General features: G+C 42.3%; 1 protein-coding gene across 1 annotated transcript in view; it reads left to right on the forward strand.

The window, feature by feature from the left end:
* LOC100340330 (DNA helicase MCM9) overlaps window positions 1-18,977 on the forward strand; it is a 55,312-nt gene extending 36,335 nt beyond the window's left edge. The window contains exons 3-7 of the mRNA XM_089333720.1: window positions 8,841-9,043; window positions 10,003-10,206; window positions 11,518-11,600; window positions 12,018-12,163; window positions 15,645-18,977. Of these exons, the coding sequence (XP_089189846.1) occupies window positions 8,841-9,043; window positions 10,003-10,206; window positions 11,518-11,600; window positions 12,018-12,163; window positions 15,645-17,100 (2,092 nt within the window). The 3' untranslated portion in view covers window positions 17,101-18,977. The remainder of the gene's footprint in view (window positions 1-8,840; window positions 9,044-10,002; window positions 10,207-11,517; window positions 11,601-12,017; window positions 12,164-15,644) is intronic.
* Window positions 18,978-19,197: the final 220 nt, after the last annotated feature.

Here is a 19,197-nt window from a genome sequence, read left to right on the forward strand (position 1 = left end):
CGAGTATGAGGCTGTTTGATTATAACTGCTTGTAGTATGTCTTAAAATTTGGTATTGTGATACCTCCAGCCTTGTTTTGTGATATAAATTGCTTTAGCTATTCAGGGTCTCTTGTGTTTTCCATATGAATTTTAGCAGCATTTTTCTAGTTCTGAGAAGAATGTCGTTGGTATTGTGATTGTGATTGCATTGAATCTGTAAATTGCTTTTGGTAGTATAGACAATTTAATATTAAATCTTCCAACCCATGCACATGGAAGATTCTTCCATTATTCTTTGTGTCTTATTCTATTTCTTTAATCTTTTGTAATTTTTATCATAGAAATCTTTCACCTCTTTGATTAAATTTATCCCAGGGTATTTAAAACTTTTGTAGCTATTGTGAATGAGCTGATCTTAGAAGTTCTTTGGCAGCCATAACATTGTCAATGTATAAAAAACTATTGATTTTTGTGCATTAATTTTATTTTATATCTTGCAACATTACCAAACACTTTCAGGAGTTCTTATATCTCTTAGTGGAGTCTTTTGGTTCCCCTATTATGTAGAATCATATCATCTGCAAACAGGGATAATTTGACTTCCTCCTTTCCAATTTGTATCCCTTTGATTTGTTTTTCTCATCTAATGACTCTGGTTAAAACTTCCAGGACTATATTGAAGAGCAGTGGTGGACATGGGCATCCTAGTCTGTTTCTGGATCTTAGAAATGCTTCCACCTTTTCCCTATTCAATATTATGTCAGCTGTGGGTTTGTCATAAATTGCCTTGATTGTGTGGAGGAATGTTCATTCTATACCCAATTTGCTTAAGGTTTTTATCATGAAAGCATGTTGTGTTTTATCAAATGCTTTCTCTGCATCTATTGAGATAATCATATGGTTTTTATTCTTTAATTTGCTAATGTGATGTTATCACATTTAGTGATTTTGGTATGTTGAACTATCCCTGCATACCAGGGATAAGTCCCACTTGTTCCTGATGAAGGATCTTTCTGATGTGTTTTTGGATTCGATTAACTGGTATTATGTTGAGGATTTTTGCCTCTATGTTCATCATTTATATTGGTCTGTCATTCTCTTTATGGCATCTTTTTCTGGTTTTGGAATTAAGGTGATGCTGGCTTCATGGAAGGAGTTTGGGAGCATTCCCTCCCCTTCAGTTGTTTTGAATAACTTGAGAAGAATTGGAATTAGTTCTTCTTTAAAAGTCTGGTAGAATTCAGCAGTGAAGCCATCTGGTTGTGGGCTTTTCTTTGTTGGGAGGGTCATTATTACTGATTCAATTTCCACCTTGATTATGGGTCTGTTTAGGTTTTCTGTGTCTTCCTGACTCAATTTTGGTAGATTGTATGTGACTGGGAAACTATCCATTTCTTCTAGATTTTTCAATTTGTAGGCATAGAGCTGTTTGTAGTAATTTCTGATGATTCTTTTCATTTCTGTGGTGTCCATTGTAACATCTCCATTTTCATCTCTGATTTTTTTCTTTTTTTTTTGACAGGCAGAGTGGACAGTGAGAGAGAGAGACAGAGAGAAAGGTCTTCCTTTTGCCGTTGGTTCACCCTCCAATGGCCGCCGCGGCCGGCGCGCTGCGGCCGGCGCACCGCGCTGATCCGATGCCAGGAGCCAGGTGCTTTTCCTGGTCTCCCATGGGGTGCAGGGCCCAAGCACCTGGGCCATCCTCCACTGCACTCCCGGGCCACAGCAGAGGGCTGGCCTGGAAGAGGGGCAACCGAGACAGAATCCGGCGCCCCAACCGGGACTAGAACCCGGTGTGCCGGCGCCGCTAGGCGGAGGATTAGCCTAGTGAGCCACGGCGCCGGCCTTCATCTCTGATTTTATTGATTTGAGTCTTCTACCTTTATTTATTTATTCATTCATTTATTCATTCATTCATTCATTTTTTGGTTGGTTGGGCCAATGGTGTGTCAATTTTATTTTTTCAAAAAGCCAGTTCTTCATTTCACTGATCTTTTATATTATTTTTTGTTTCAATTTTGTTTATTCTCTAATTTTAATTATTTTTTTTCTCCCACTAAAGTTGGGTTTGGTTTGCTGTTGTTTTTCTGCGTCATTGAGATACATTGAAAGTTCATTTATTTGATACCTTTCCAATTTCTTGATGTAGGCACCAACTGCTATAAAATTCCTTCTGTAACTTCTTTTGCTGTATCCCATAAGTTTTGATATGTTGTATTGTCATATCCAGGAATTTTCTGATTTCCTTTTTCATTTCTCCTGTGACCCACTGTTCACGTTGTTCAGTGTCCATGTATTTGCATATCTTCTAGAGATTCTTAAGTTGTTTATTTCCAGGTTCGTCTCATTGTTAAGTCAGAAAAATTGCATTCTATATAATTTCAGTACTTTTGAATTTTCTGAGACTTGCTTTATGGCCTAGCATATGGTTTGTCCTAGAGAATGCTTCATGCACTGATGAAAAGAATATAATTCTTCAACTGTGGGTTGAAAGGTTTTGTAAATATCAGTTAGGTCCATTTGACCTAATGTATAGTTTAGCTTTTTTGTTTCTTTGTTGATTTTCTGTCTAGTTGATCATTCCATTGATGAAAGTGTGGTGTTAAAATCCCCTTTTTTATTGTATTAGAGTCTGTGTCTCCCTTTAGATCCATTAACATTTTAAATAGCCAGATGCCCTGGGATTAGATGCATATAAATTTATTTTTTAAAGATTTATTTATTTATTTATTTGAAAGGCAGAATTACAAAGAGAGAGAAGGAGAGGGAGAGAGAGAGGTCTTCGATCTTCTGGTTCACTCCCCAATTGGCCACAATGGCTGGAGCTGCACCAATCCAGAGCCAGGAGCCAGGAGCTTCTTGCAGGTCTCTCACGTGGGTGCAGGGTCCCAAGGACTTGAGCCATCTTCTGCTTTCTCAGGCCATAGCAGAGAGCTGAATCGGAAGTGGGGCAACCGGGATGCAAACTGGTGCCCATATGGGATATGGCACTGCAGGCAGCAGCTTTACCCGCTATACCACAGTGCCAGCCTCTGCATATACATTTATTATAATCCCATCTTCTTGTTGAATTGATCCCTTAATCATTTCATAATGCCATTTTTTGTCTATATTTTAACAATTTTTATTTAAAGTTTAATTTGTCTGATATTAGGATGGCTATACCTGCTTGCTTTTGCTTTCTGTTAGCATGAACTATCCATCCTATAACTTTCAGTCTGCTTGTCTCTTTGAGATATATATCTTTTAGGCAGCAAATAGTTTAGTCTTATTTTTTAAATATTCAGCCAGTCTGTGTCTTTTAATTGGAGAATTTAGGCCATTTACATTCAAGGTTGCTATTGATAAGTAACGACTTGGCCTTGCCATTTTTCTGTAAATATTCCTATTGTTTGCTTTGGATTTGCTTTGGATTTCCTTTGTACTTTTACTGGGAAATTCTCTCCCTTCACATTCTTTCATAATGATGACTATCTTTCTCTGTTTTCTGTCTGTAGCAATTCTTCAGTATAATTTGTAAGGCTGGATGAGTACACCTTTCCCTCTTTCAGATTCCCAGAGACAACTGTCTTCCTCCCGGCACTATCCCCTTACTCCTTTTGCATAGGGATCTACCTGACTTTTTCTCCCACAAAATCTCCTCTTCCCTGCCAACTCCTCTATTTTTAATTGCCTGTGGGGAGCAATCCGGACTAGACTAAGTTACTCGAATTAGGACTTATTCTATGCATCTGCTCTCCCACAATATGGCGCTGGGAGAGAAGTAAACAGCTTCCGCACAGCTGCCTCCAGTTCAACTGATGAACTGTAGGACTTGCTCCTGATTGGAGAGCAGCGTACTCGGCGTGTGGGCAGCCGAGTTAGGATTGGCGGAGGAGGACTATAAAGGAGGAGAGAGACGGCATGCACCAGGAACATCTAAGGGGAACATGTAGCTGAAGGAACACCTGTGCAGCCCCCCAGAAGAGCCGGCCGGCGGTGTGCCGCTCCCCTGCGGAAGTGGGGAATGTGGCCAGGGGGAACTGCCCTTCCACGGAGGTGGAAGGGATAGTAGCCAACCCGGGAAGTACCAGCAGCAAACCCGGGGAGGGCCGAGCAGACGAAAGAACAGCGCAGGGTCCTGTGTCGTTCCTCCACGAAGAGGGGGAGCGACATAATGGTGCCGTGACTCGGATATGAAGCCTAGGCAGGGTTTAGTGTCGTTCCTCCATGAAGAGGGGGAGCGACATAATGGTGCCGTGACTCGGATTAGAAAACCTAGGACGGTTAGGAAACCTGACTCGGATAGGAAACCTAGGACGGATATGAAACTTAGGAGGGAAGAAACGGGAAGAATTGGGAAAATATCGGAGAGAGAGACTAGCAAACAGCCTAGGGAAATTTCGGAGAGAGACTAGCAAACAGCCTAGGGAAAAGCCGGACGAAAAAGGTGCCGGAAGAAGCTATCAAAAGCCTAGGCATAGATTCGGATACGGACTACGGGGGGAAGCTGGGAGAAATCTCTAAGGTCGAAAGCGAAAGTGAAAGCTAGAACAAACAGACTCGGACGCGGACTGTGGGGAGAGGCCAGGAGAAATGAGGGAGGAATATCGTTGGAGGAAAGCTTGGGGAAACATACCGGGTAGAGAAAAATGTTAGGGAAATTGAAGCCGCGGGGGGCAGGCCAAGGCGGAAACGAAAGCCACTTTGGGATTCTCAAGTTAGCCCGGGAATAGGGGGCGAAAAGTTGAAACCAGAAGCTGAGACGTAAGCCAGATTGGGATCCGTCTGATTAGCCCGGGGAGCAAAGGACGGGAAGCCAAATCGTGGGGCGGAGACGTACGCTGGGTTGAATTCGCCAGGCTAGCCCGGGGAACTTGGATTGAATGCTAGTGGTGGAGACGCAAGCTACGCTGTGTTACTCGCGGAAGCCGCCGCGTGCAGAGAGAGCACGGGGCGTGAATAGATAGGGAACGCTGGCGTAGGCCGTGGTTCAGACGCGAAAGGGTTAAGCGTGGAGACCGCGGAGCGCGCGAAGCCGAGCCGCGCAAAGCCGGGAAGCTGCGCAGATGAGAGAGGTGCGCGGGCTGAAGCGGCGCAGAGCCGGGAACCCGCCGGCGGGGCGAGGTGCCGGAAAGCCGCAGGGATAAGAGAAACAGAAGTTTGGAAGTGAAGTAAAAGAGAAATGGGAATGCTGGAAGATAGAAGTGAAATGGGAGAGGTAGGAATGCCCGGAGATAGAGAAATAGAGAAAAATAAGGCCTCCCCTCAACATGCCAATTAGAAGGCTTGGATTCGGTCTGCCCGATTAGTGAGGCGATGAGCACCTGCGGGCAGCTAGCAGCTTATGCGCCGCAGGTCACCGAAGACAGGCACGAATTAACATTAGTAAGGCTTCCCCACAATACAACAATATTAAGCTTGGATTCGGTCTGCCTGAATTAAGGCGGTAAGCGCCAGCAAGCAGCTCGACCAGAGTATGAGCTGCAGGTCACCGAAGATAGGCACAAACCAACACTAATAAGTCTCCCCCACAATACGGCAATGAGAAGGCTTGGATTCGGTTTGCCTGATAGGTCTTGTAAGTCCCCTGCAGGCAGAGCAGAGCATGCGCTGCAGGGCACCGAACACAGGCACGCATCAGCGCCTAAAAACCTCCTCACAACATGGCGAAGAGAGGACCCGGATTCGGTTTGCCTGATAGGACTTGTAAGAACCTGTGGCAACTCTAGCAAGTAGAGCAGAGTGTGTGCCGCGGGACACCGAAGACAGGCGCGTATCAACGCTAAAAAATAAAAAGAAAGGGGGATCTGTGGGGAGCAATCCGGACTAGACTAAGTTACTCGAATTAGGACTTATTCTATGCATCTGCTCTCCCACAATATGGCGCTGGGAGAGAAGTAAACAGCTTCCGCACAGCTGCCTCCAGTTCAACTGATGAACTGTAGGACTTGCTCCTGATTGGAGAGCAGCGTACTCGGCGTGTGGGCAGCCGAGTTAGGATTGGCGGAGGAGGACTATAAAGGAGGAGAGAGACGGCATGCACCAGGAACATCTAAGGGGAACATGTAGCTGAAGGAACACCTGTGCAGCCCCCCAGAAGAGCCGGCCGGCGGTGTGCCGCTCCCCTGCGGAAGTGGGGAATGTGGCCAGGGGGAACTGCCCTTCCACGGAGGTGGAAGGGATAGTAGCCAACCCGGGAAGAACCAGCAGCAAACCCGGGGAGGGCCGAGCAGACGAAAGAACAGCGCAGGGTCCTGTGTCGTTCCTCCACGAAGAGGGGGAGCGACAATTGCCCCTATTTCTGGTGATGTCTCCCATGTTAGCCTTTCATCTTCACACACAAATCTTCCTTGGTCCTCTTCTTTAAGCCTATTCTTCTCATTTCTCCCCAATTACCTCAGGAATGATTTACCAACTTCTTTGTGTTTTTGCTTGTTCATCTTCTTCCTCGCATTAAGGAAAATTTTAGATTGTAAGCTTTAGATAAGGTACCCAGGTGTCTATAGAGTAGTTCCTGACACTGCATCCACTCTGAGGCTCCTCATCTTCCAGTGGTCCCACTATAAACTAATTGGGGGAAGGGACTGGCTGGGTACCTATTTGAAATCTTTTTTTTTTTTTTATTTGACAGGTAGAGTTATAGACAGTGAGAGGGAGAGGTAGAAAGAAAGGTCTTCCTTCCGTTGGTTCACTCCCCCAAATGGCTGTTACGGCTGTCACAGCGCCAATCTGAAGCCAGGAGCCAGGTGCTTCTTCCTGGTCTCCCATGCGGGTGCAGGGGCCCAAGCACTTGGGCCATCCTCCACTGCCCTCCTGGGCCACAACAGAGAGCTGGACTGGAAGAGGAGCAACCGGTACTAGAACCTGGTGCCCATATGGGATGCCAGCACCACAGGCGGAGGATTAACCAAATGAGCCATGGCACCGGCCCCCGCCTATTTGAATTCTTATTACAGTCTTTTGTGCACCAGAAACAGTCCATAAATATTTGTTGATCATCAAGAGGAAGTGAAATCAATTTCACCTAGCATTGAAAACAAAATTTGTGTGATTAACTAATATGCAGTTGCATTTTGTTTCATTGCTAGTATTGTAGAAATATTTATTCTTTATAACAAATGTAAATAATATTGCTTGAGTATGAATTAAATGTACTTTTGCAAAATTTATAGTACCCATTTACTATAGTATTTTATGCAAACCATACTCAAGTTCTAAACAAGTGCCATTTCAATAAATAAATTATAAGATAGGGATGGTCTATTCAGAATTATTCTGTTTCTGACTTTTTAAAAGTAGATTTCGTTTTTGGTAAAGGTGCTTTGTATTTCTGTTATTAATGAGTGTTTTCTTGTGCCATTTGCCACACATATTTTGAAGCTTGCTGGCTGGAGCCAACTGGAAATTTGTCAGTGAGTCTGAGTATTATTTTGAGGAATTGCTCATGATTAATTAATTTAAAAACAGTATCCTGAATGGGCTCTGTCTTAGCAGTGAAGATGCCCACATCCCACATTGTAGTACCTGAGTCCAATGCCTGGCTCTGCTCCTGACTCCAGCTTTCTGCTACTGCAGACCTTGGGAAGCAGCTGTAATGGCTGTAAGTGATTTGGTTCCTGCCACCCACGTGGGAGACCTGGATTGGGTTCCCAACATAGGCCTCACTTGGGGGGCGGGGGGCGTGGTCAGTATTTGGGGAGTGGACTGGCATATGGTGGCTCTTTTTCTATCCAGGTCTCTGCCTTTCAAATGGATAATTGAAAAATCAAAATGAAGAGAAATAAAAGTCAATACCTAAGTTCTCTCACATGCCTGCCTATTCTGCCACTGCTTTGTTTTGGACTTCTGTGCTTCTTTACTGACTATTGTGCTAGCATCCCACCCTGTTTCCATAGGCAGTCCTTCCCTGCCTAGCCCACCCATGAAGCCTAGACCATTGCATGTCAGAAACTCCATGTGGGGGCCTGTGCTGTGGTGTAGTGGGCTAAGCCTCCATCTGGGTGCTGGTTCATGTCCAGGCTGCCCTTCTTCTGATCCAGTTTTCTGCTATGGCCTGGGAAAGCAATGGAAGGTGGACCAGGTGTTTGGACCCCTGCACCTGCATGGGAGACCTGAAAGAAGCTCCAGATAGACCCAGCCCTTGCCATCATAGTCACTTGGGAAATGAACCAGTGGATGGAAAACCTTTCTCTCTGTCTCTCCCTCTTTCTCTCTGTAATTCTGCCTCTCAAATAAATAAATAAAATCTAAAAAATAAAAAAATTTAAAAACTCCATGTGAAATCCTTATATTTCTTGTCTCTCTTCCTGCAGTGGTTGAAGTTTTTGCTTCAACCACTCACCATTCTCTAAGTCATCCTTCCCTGTCTACACTCACCCCCGCCACAAATATATGTCTTTCCATTAAAAATGTTTAGAGATCTTGAAGGGATGCAGTTCAAAAGCTAATTCAGGAGGTTTCTCTGATCATCTTTTCCATCCATATAGATGGATTCAGTCATTCTTATTTCTCCTAGGATCTTTATACTTCCAGAATTTGACATATGCTGCCTTCAGTTACATCATAGCTAATGGATGCAAGCTGCTTAAGAACAGTATGCATGTCTGGTTAATGTTGTACACTTCTTAGCAATTAGCAGAGGGGTCTGCTCAGAGTTGTGGCATTAAAAACTATTTTTGAACAGTTACATCTCAAGATACAGTAATTTCAGTGTGCTTTGACTAACCTTGTTTACCATCACCTGGGTCATTGCATATTTTCTTTCACAGGATTTTCTCTAGATTTTAAGACTACAAGAGCAGCCCTCTTATTTAAGAAATAAAATTATGTCTTTTATTTGAGTATCACATCCGTGAATTGCGTGCTTTCTCTTGGTAGCCTCGTGTGCAAGCTGAACACAAGGACTACCATCTTGGCAGCAACCAACCCTAAAGGCCAGTACGACCCGCAGGAGTCCGTGTCTGTGAACATTGCCCTTGGCAGCCCTCTGTTAAGTCGATTTGACCTGATCCTGGTTTTGCTTGATACTAAGAATGAAGACTGGGATCATATAATTTCCTCCTTTATCTTAGAAAATAAAGGTATGTGAAGACAAATCATTCAACCTGACCAATTAATTAAGGAAAATTTCCTGTGAAGAAAATGAAATAAATGTCCAAGGCACCCTGCCCAACAGGCAGTAGAGAAGTACTTAGCAAACAGTGACAGGAGCTGGTTAGCAGGCCCCAGAATACTGAGTAGAAGGGACTTCTTCTATTTGCCATTAATGAGATTATAGTTGGGAAACAATATCCTTTGTGATGAGAGGGCCCAAACTTGGGATGTAAAATTACCATTCACCTCTTGCATACAAAGAAACCTAGACTGAATTGTGAGCAGAAATCTCTAAATAAGGGATTTTCTTTCAATTAGATTTACTCAAGTACTATTTATTACTATTGGGAAGACCAGAATTATTCTGAATAATTTTAACCCCTACAGGAAACTTAACTTTTATTAAACTAAGATATTCTTAACACCAGGGCAGGTATTTGGCATTTTAGTTAATATGCCAGTTGGGACTCTCGCATCCTATATCAGAATGACCGGTTTGAATCCTGGCTCCACTTTGATATCTGGCTTCCTGTTCCAGTGGACTCTGGGATGGTTTATGTGTTTGGATCCCTCCCACCCATGTAGGAGACTTAGATTAAGTTCCTAGTTTCCACCTTCAGCCCTGGCCCTGCCCCAGCTGCTTTAGACATTTGGGGGAATAAAGTAGATAGGAGCTATCCTATCTGCCTCTCTCTCTCTCTCTCTCCCTCCCTCCCTCCCTCCCTCTCCCTCTCCCTCTCCCTCCCTCCCTCCCTCCCTCTCTCCCTCTCAAATAAATAAAAGTTAGATCCTAAGAAGGCTTATTCTAGAACTCTATGCTGTGCAGAGAACAGGGCTATAATTCAGTAGCCACAAAACTAAAAGTTCCTTAAAGATGAGTACAAGAACTTTATCAAAACCCTTAAAATGAAGTGTTTGTTCTTAGAATTTATTTACTCATGTGCAGGTTACCCAAGCAAATCAGAGAAGCTCTGGAGCATGGAAAAGATGAAAACCTACTTCTGCCTCATTAGGAAGCTACAGCCATCACTGTCTGACGTGGGAAATCAAGTCCTTCTGCGCTACTACCAGATGCAAAGGCAGAGTGACTGCCGGAATGCTGCACGGACAACCATCCGTCTGTTGGAGAGCTTGATACGATTAGCAGAAGGTACTATGTGCAAGGTGCCGGGCTGGGCACCATGGATTAAAAAATGAATTAGAGGCTGCCGCCACGGCTCACTTGGCTAATCCTCCGCCTGCGGCGCCGCACACCGGGTTCTAGTCCCGGTTGGGGCTTCGGATTCTGTCCCAGCTGCTCCTCTTCCAGTCCAGCTCTCTGCTGTGGTCCGGGAAGGCAGTGGAGGATGGTCCAAGTCCTTGGGCCCTGCACCCGCACGGGAGACCAGGAGGAAGCACCTGGCTCCTGGCTTTGGATCGGCGCAGTGCGCTGGCTGTAGCAGCCATTTGGGGAGTGAACCAATGGAAAAGGAAGACCTTTCTCTCTGTCTCTCTCTCTCACTGTCTAGCTCTGCTTGTCAAAAAACAAAACAAAAACAAAAAACCACGAATTAGAACAATCCCTACACAAAGGTGCTCAGAGACCACTTAAAACATGTGCTCCGAACCCTGAGACTTCCATTCTTCTAAGATCACTTTGTTGAGTGGAACGTAGTGTTATTAGGAAAGAAGGATCTTAGGACATTCTGTACCTTAAGATGCCATTTCTGCAGTTCTGTTTCTCAGTGGCATCTCTGTTAGCATTTAGAGTGGGATAGTTTTTGTGAGGAATCGTTTCCCAAATAGCATCTCTAGTATTTAACTCAGTAATTTCAGGTGCACTCTATCCTTCTAATAACCAGAGCAAAATGTCATGCCCTGTTCCTTCCCCAACGCATAAGCTTACATGCACACATGCAACTAGTTGCAACTCAAACCTTGTTGCCTTGATACTGTCTTTTATATTTTAGCCAATGTTTAAATAATTCTTAAAAATATTCTTGTGAACTGGATGTATCATATGATGAAATAATATATGCTTAATGAAAAATATGCTCTATGCTAATAGTAGGGCAAGAAATACCCATGCCTCAGGATTGCTAGTTTTGTGACTTTGAGAAGTTCATTGATAAAAAGAAGCACCAAGGATGAGAGTTTTAATTTTGTAAGTTTCTAAAATAGATTTAAAAAGTGGGGATTAAAAATTGCTGAATAGTTAACAGAGATGTTTATATGGCCCCATTGTGTGTTAGAACCTGGAGTATCTTTACATGTAAATACACAAAATTGCCTGGGCTGTGCAGATTAGACCCTTCGTTAGAGAAACAACCTTAAAATTAGCTGGACATTGACTTTTGTGCTTGTTCTAGTAAAACTAATTTATAATTCTTACCTCGTTCATTAAATACAATCTGGGGGAGGAAGTCAGACAGAAAATGACGTTTAAATGTTCCTGAAAAACAAATGTGTTTTGTTTTCTCAGCTCATGCCCGCCTAATGTTTCGTGACACTGTGACTCTGGAAGATGCTATTACAGTGGTTTCAGTAATGGAATCTTCAATGCAGGTAAGGATTTTTTGTGTATCTAACATTTAATAAACATTCTATATAACATGTCAAGAGTTATAGAAATGATCATATTCTAGATCTAATAACTCTTGAGAATATATCTTGGAGATAAATGCTGTTTCAGTGGGATGACTGTGCCCATGGATGGAAAGTAGGAGGGTCTTAATCCTTTTTCTCAGCATGGCTGAAGGATGGATGCTCTTGGTCCCACTAGTGACATTATGGCTTCCTGGAACAATGACTGCCACCATGGACTGGCGGAGACAGCCATGGAAATTTGAAAGGGACTCTCAGATGATTCTGATACCCAAAATGGGGATGTGGTGGGCTGGGCTTAGCTGCCTGGGGTTGCTGATTGCTAGTGTAGAAGTGTAGAAGCGTGGTAACTCTCCCTGGTATCTTCTCTCCCTCCAGGGAGGAGCACTGCTAGGAGGTGTGAACGCTCTCCACACTTCCTTTCCTGAAAACCCTCTGGAGCAGTACCAGAGGCAGTGTGAACTTATTCTGGAAAAGCTAGAGCTGCAGAGCCTCTTGGGTGAAGAGCTTAGGAGACTTGAAAGGTAAGGAAGAAAAAAACCTAGAGAGATGTAAAATGGGAAAACCATGTTTGGCACTTAGTGAAGCAAAGGAAGTATAAACTAAGTATGAAATCTATCTGTACTGTTTGTAGGGGATTGCGTCAGGTATTATTGCAATATAATAAACCAGCCAGAAGTCAGTGGCTGAAATAAAACCAATACTACTTTAGTATTCACTCTTCTGGGAGTTAGAAATTCAGGCAGGCCAAGTGGGGGGGTGGCTTGTCTCTGTTCCACATCCTGAGGTTCTGCAGTACCAACTTAGGAAAGACAAGCAATGTTTCAGAATATACCTTTCTTAATGACTTGTTGAATGTGGGTAATAGACGTGAAGACACAATGAATGTGTCACATGCATTAGTCAAGACACAGGTTTCTTTCCTAAATACAAGGGAACTTTAGGAAGTTAATAGATAAATTTATGTTGGTGCAAAATCCAGGCATTTTTTTTCCATAAAATTTGTTTTCCATGAAGTTTCTGAAGACCTGTCATACATGAGCTTCAGAAATGCTAATCTTTGAGTCTGTATCTGAGAAACAGGAATGAAGAACGGCAAGTTTACGCATTCAGGTGTCTTTATGATCAGTAGAGTGACTTCCTGATTCACCTTAACCTGGTTTTTGGTGTTGATCTTAAAGCTGGGGTCTGGTTCATGAAATGTATGTGGAAGTGGGGCAACTTCAGGAGAACTTGGGGACCATCCTGGAATTGTTCAATATGTCAGGTAAAACCTTGAGAGTTCCTTTCCCACTGTTTTCTTTCCCAATCATTGCCAACTCTTCTCCTATCATCATTCTCTTTCTAAATTATATTAAACCTCAGCAGCCTTCCTCAGGATGTGTGGGCACTGCCTTTAGCCTGTAATACCAAGGTGCCAGGCTGTGGTGAACTTTGACTAATACTTGTATAAGGTCGATGCTGTCCCACCCCTACCTTTCTGTGGTCGCCTAGCTTTTTCTATGATCCAGAGCATGGGTCTAAGAGCAAAGTTATTCCTTTGGGCCATTTATGGTCTATTGTAGCCTGTCCTTTTCAAGCCCCTCCTGAAATTGGCCTTGGCTTTGGAGAAGGGCTGCTCATTTTGGTTGACCTCACCTTCTCGAAACTGACATATGTTGGATTCATAAGGGAAGGGAATGAGACACTCACTGTGTGTTAGAAAAATAGCATTTTGGGGGGCTGACACTGTGGCATAGTAGGTTAAGCCTCTACCAGCAGTGCTGGCATCCCATTTGGGTGCTGGTTTGAGTCCTGGCTACTCCACTTCTGATCCAGCTCCCTGATAATGTGCCTGAGAAGGCAATGGAAGAAGGCCCAGGTGGCCCCTTCACCCACATAGTAGACCTGGAAAAAGCTCCTGGCTCCTAGCTTCTGGCTTTGGTCAGCCCCCCCTCCAGCCATTGTGGCCATTAAGCAAGTGAACTAGCAGATGGAAGACCTCTCTCTGAATCTGCCTCTAGCTCTGTCTGTAACTCTGCCTCTCAAATGAATAAATAAATCTCGTTTTTCGAAAAAATGAAAAATAGCATTTGGACTTCCAGATTCAAAATGACCTTAGAGGGAAAGAAGGTTAAAAAAAAAAACACTATATATATATGTATACACATACATACATACATACATACATGTTTTTTTCTATTGGTAATTCTTTGTAATGCAGAGCCATGTTACAGTGTGGGTCCTCAAATGAACCAAGCCAAGTAGGCTACTGCTAAGACACGTTCTAAAACTAATCTTGTCAAGTGAGAAAAACTGAAATAACATTTGGGTTTTACTCTTTAGGAGAAAGCTCTCATTGCCTTTAGGTGGTTGCATAATTATAATAAAATGCTTTGTATTTTCTTGGTATTTTTTTTCCAGAAAATACTTGACTAGGGACAGTCTACCTCAACTAGTGGCTGTTCTGTCCACTTCAAAACAGGGCAATGATACTATTTTTTATGAAAGTATAGTAAAACTACAGAAATTTTATATAGGGGACATTTTAATTCCTGAAACAAAAATCAGAATAAAATGATAGGGCTAAGTTATTTTACCTCTTAATTTTCTCATCTTTTTTCACATTGTTGTGGAGCTTTAATGGTTATGAGTATCCCTGACTCAGTTTTATGCTGAGTAGTGTATTTGTAGTAAGTTTGAAAGTTATTTGCTTTTTTGTTTGGTTGTAACTCAAATTAGTAGCAATGAAATGTGGGTTTGCTGTGAATGAATTTTACACAATATTTTTACAATAATGCTTTGTGGATTTCTTCTGATTATAAAGGTAGTACTTTATGGAGTATTTTTGAAAGTAGCAGTAAGGAATTAATAAGAAAAAAGTCAGTTGCAATCTTTTTGAAGAAATATGTGAGGGTACTTCAAAAATTAATGGAAATGGAATTAAAAGGTAAGTTTATTTTGATGCAAAAAATATTTGAAATCTTTGGATAGCTTTTGTCATAGATCTAAGGTCATGGAAACTGCACACTATGAAAAAACTATATATCAAAATTTACTTTTGTTTTCTGTTAACATTTGAAACACACTTGTATACTGTTTACATTTTCATGCATCTAAATGTATTCTTCCTCCATTTCTATGCTCACACATGAATTTTGGAATAGATTGCTCATCTGCTTGTGGTACGTCTTTTCAGAGTTAGTACATGCAAGCAGGGTCCTAGCGTACTAAACAACAAAAGAGCGTTTGGGAAAGGCTTTCTGAAGGACCTGTTATAGAGAACTACAGTTCCTGATAGAAACTGGTCCTACGGCATTATTTACAAAGAGTTAGGGAAGTAGATTTTACATCTTTATCAAATTCATGAATGGTAATAGCCCAGAACTGGTATTGAAACATGCCTGGGCCTCACAGGAAGTGTGTCACAGGTGTGTCTGCCATGAGTGTGAATGTGCAGAGGGTAGTAGGAGACCCAACACCGAGATGTTGCACACTCTTGGCTCCTGTGGAAGGTGACTTTTTAGATGAGCTAAAATTCAGAGACGTGAGAGATCATAATCTCTGGTCTTTCACTCTGGTTGTGATCTACAGCCTGTTTTTATTGAATAACTACAGCAACAACTACCTTGGTCAGCAGTCAGCTGCTGGGACAAAGATGTCTGTCTCATATTTGAGCATTTAGCATGAGAAATAAGACTACGTATTTTACTCTGATATCAAGCAATGTTAAATGAATTGAATGGACTTTCATAGAGAGCTAAACATGAAGACAAACCTCCTGTTTCATTTTCTTTATTTCACTGCAGCTTCAAGTTAATTTAGAATGCTTATCAAAGCACTTTAACTCTACTTTGATAAAAAGAATCATTTCTTTCTGCTTCTCTAGAGGACTATTCAATATTAACTTGGAATTATGTCGGACTTAAACCTTTGAGATGGCTTCTCAGAGACCAAAGAGAGAAAAAGATTAAAGCAAATTCTCTTCAGTACAGTACATATGTCCCTTATTTGTCTCTGCTGCAGGTTACAGAATCAGAATGTGCACCCGTCCCAGCCACAGGCAGTGGAGTCTGCAGAGGCTTCTCCAGGATCCTCAGGAAATGATTCAGGGGAACAGTCACAGTTCAGAACTTCCACACCACAAGAATTGACCTGTGGCATGCATACCTCCTCTCCTGGAGGCATTCCCAAGGGAAGCCTACTTCCAGATCCCCCATCCCAGCCGGGGCCCAGCGCATCAACAAGTAGAAAACATTCAGCTGAGCACAAAAGTGGCAGAGATGATAGTTTGGGCTGGTTTGACTTCAAGGAAACTCCTCAGATTGAACCTAAAGACTCTGTTCTATGTCCTGGTCCCAAAACCAGTGGGGAAGATATGGTTTTGAAAATCTCTAACAGCAAACTTCAGGGAAAGGACAAAAGTGCGCCAAGCCAGAGGAGAAAATTGGAAGCCAGGCAACTTTCAGCACCAGGAGAGACAGATACTCCACTAAGGTCAGGCAAGGTTGAAGGTAAAAAGGCAAAAGTGGTAGCACTAGTTTCTGCAGCAGCATTACCTGCTGATGAGCCAGACTCTGTACTGACTCACCATGTCCCTAGTGAACTGCACAGACGGCACAAGAAGCGGACCCAGGAGTTTTGCAGAAGCACTGCCAGGGTACCTTCCATGCCCACAGCCTCTTCTCACAGCCCAGAAAGAACATCAGAAACTCCCAAAAGAAAGAGACCAAAATCCCATGTTGAGGCGGAAGAGCCTGAACTTGAAAGTGTTGAGAGCCCAAGTGCCCCTCTGACCAAACTGGCAAAATTTACTTTCAAACAAAAATCAAAACTGACCCACTCCCCTGAAGACCACAGCCATGTGTCTACTGGCACAACTGAAATAGCAGTTCACAGTCCTACAGTTTCTCAGCACAGAACCAAAAAAGCAGCAGCTCTGCCTGCACAGGCTCCAGAAATGCTGGCATCTACCTCAGGAACCAGAAGCTCAGCCCAGCTGCGGGGTAAGGCGAGGGGGCAGCCACGACAGCCACCAGAGAAGGACGAATCAAAAGAGAAGAGGGAATATGTCCCTGAAGAGAGTGTGATTCCGCCTGAGCCAGGGCCTGGGGGCGACTCTGGGCATTCTCCTCGGATGCGTGAGAGAGGCAAACAGGAAGAGGTTTCAGGCAACAGTAAGAGCAATAAGGTTCATTCTGGTACCTTAGCCAAACTGGCAAACTTCTGCTTTACTTCTCCGTCAGAATCCAAATCAGAATCCCCTCCCCCTCCTGAAAGGAAGAACTGGGGTGAGAGCCACCCAAGTGCTCCTGCAACCACAGCCACCGCACTGGGCAGTAACAGGAAATCTTTTCAGCTGCGGGGGTCAACCGAGAAACTGATTCTTGCCCCAAACCCTCTCTTTACTTTACCAGAACTGGATGATGAAGCATTAGATTTTGATTGGGACGAAGAAATGAGAAAAAAGCCGTGCCTGTGAAAACCTTCCCCGACTGCTCAGCATCTTCGGGATGTATGAGCGTGGGTGGATGAGCATAGGAACATTGGTCGTGTGGAGGCCCATTCCGAATAGCAGCTCCCCCAAAGGGCTTTATACTGTGAGGCTTACATTCATGACTTAGAAGTCCTGTAATCAATTTAGGTCAGCATGATACCAGCGGAAGTCAGGTTACTTGATGTTAGGCGTAATTTTGGAGCGCTTACATTCCCAAAGATATTTCTGTTTTTTATTTGTTTGTAAGGGTTTTCCTTAGATTCTTTCTTTCATTCTGTCAGGAACAAATGCCAGGAAAGTATCACTTATAAATCAAATATGGTTGAGGAAGCCTTTTCTATTTTTACTTTTGTGAATTCCGAAATATCTGGCTACCAAATGGTATCCTTCTAAAGTACTGACCTTTCGAGTTTTTCTTTTATGAGTCAACTGTTTGTGCTCCACGTTCTTTTTTTGTCTAAGAGACTTCCCTCTAACACAACTTAAATCCTGTTGTTAGAAGAAGAGCGTGCACAGTAGTCTCAGTCATACATCATGTTACATCTATCTACCCAGATGGTAGAGAAGTGTGATTCCTATTAGGTTAGCATTAATTGGTATTTAAAACCAAGCAAATTACTGTGTTTGATGGGAACAGATAACCCAAGCAATGTCTTTCTGAATGGTTATAAAATCCCTTTCTCTTGTGGATTCTAGTAGGGGTTGTGAGGATTCCATAGTCACAGACATTCTATTTTGAATCATGTATTTGTAATAATGAATGGCAGTTTAATTGTCAGAGGGACTTTTGGACATGAAGAATACTCAAAACAATGTGTACTTTGTTGAATGTTCATCTCATTAAATTCGTACAGAGAAAATAAAATTTAAGAATACCAGTTTTTCTTGAGCATTTAAGCATTCATTCCAAAATTGGCTAATTGAACTTTCTGAAAAATTTCAAATTGTGATTACAAATTTAGTATGAATGAGGTTTTTGAAAACATGAAACAATTTAAGCAAATTGAAAAATATATAAATAAGCAGTGATTATGAAATTTACTTTTGCATATTCACATAAACCTGTTCTAAAACATCAAGACAATGGCTTAAGTGATCTGTTGTTTTACTACTTGCTTAATGGCTTCCCAGTATAGTATGATTCTTAATTTTGACATATTCCCAATTATTTTCCTGCTTTCCTGGGTTTCAGTATTCTTATTAGCACTGAAGGAAAATGAGAGAATCTGGGTTTTTGACCAGCTGAATCTCAGTCTGGACATGGTCTGATTATGTAGATGAGAGAAATTCAAATCTTAGCCACTGTGTGGAGCTGACTTGTTTTTAAATGGTAAGCTTTTTAAGTCCCTTCATTATGAATTTTTGTCTTTGATACTTGTTACCTTTTGGAGTAATGATGTATTGGGTTTTGTATGAGTGACAATATCTAGTGTATTGCTTTGTCATTAGGGTATTTTGATGTCTTTTCATATTGTTGGAAATGTTTATATTCATTGGGAATTTTGATGTAGAGTTTTTGCTTCTTAGTAGTGATAGATTTAATTTTTGTAATTATCTGTTTAAGACATCTAGATAATAATTCATATTTTATAATAGAGTATTGAATTCTCTCTCTCCTTGGTTGTTGTGTATGACTGCCCTTGCCATCTCCTACCTGGTTGCTACTTGTGACCACCATAAATGCTATTTATGCTAATCAGTTAATCATATTTTCCATTTCAGTACCTCTGCCAAAATTACAAGTTACTTCTTTGGTGCTTACCCCAATATAAATACCTGTAAGTCTAAATACTATAAACAGACTTAATTGTTGGAAAAAATAAAATATTCAATATAAGTACTCCCTTTTCTAAAAAATTAAACTTGTGTCAGTGCCTCCCTTCGTTTTACACCTTTCTGTGCCTGCTTTTGTATAAGGTGTGCAGGTATCAGCTTGTTCAATGGAAGTCCTTTTATGTTGACTTCCATGTTCTTTTACACTCCCACGTTTCTAGGAGCCTCTCACTAACTTAAAACTTCACAGTGTTCCAGAGCCATTTTGATTTTTTTCTTGCCCTAGGCTATAGAATCAGCTCTTTGAAG

This window comes from Oryctolagus cuniculus, chromosome 5 (assembly GCF_051225735.1).
Source record: "Oryctolagus cuniculus isolate XC-2025 breed Fujian yellow rabbit chromosome 5, ASM5122573v1, whole genome shotgun sequence".
NCBI classification, from domain to species: domain Eukaryota; kingdom Metazoa; phylum Chordata; class Mammalia; order Lagomorpha; family Leporidae; genus Oryctolagus; species Oryctolagus cuniculus.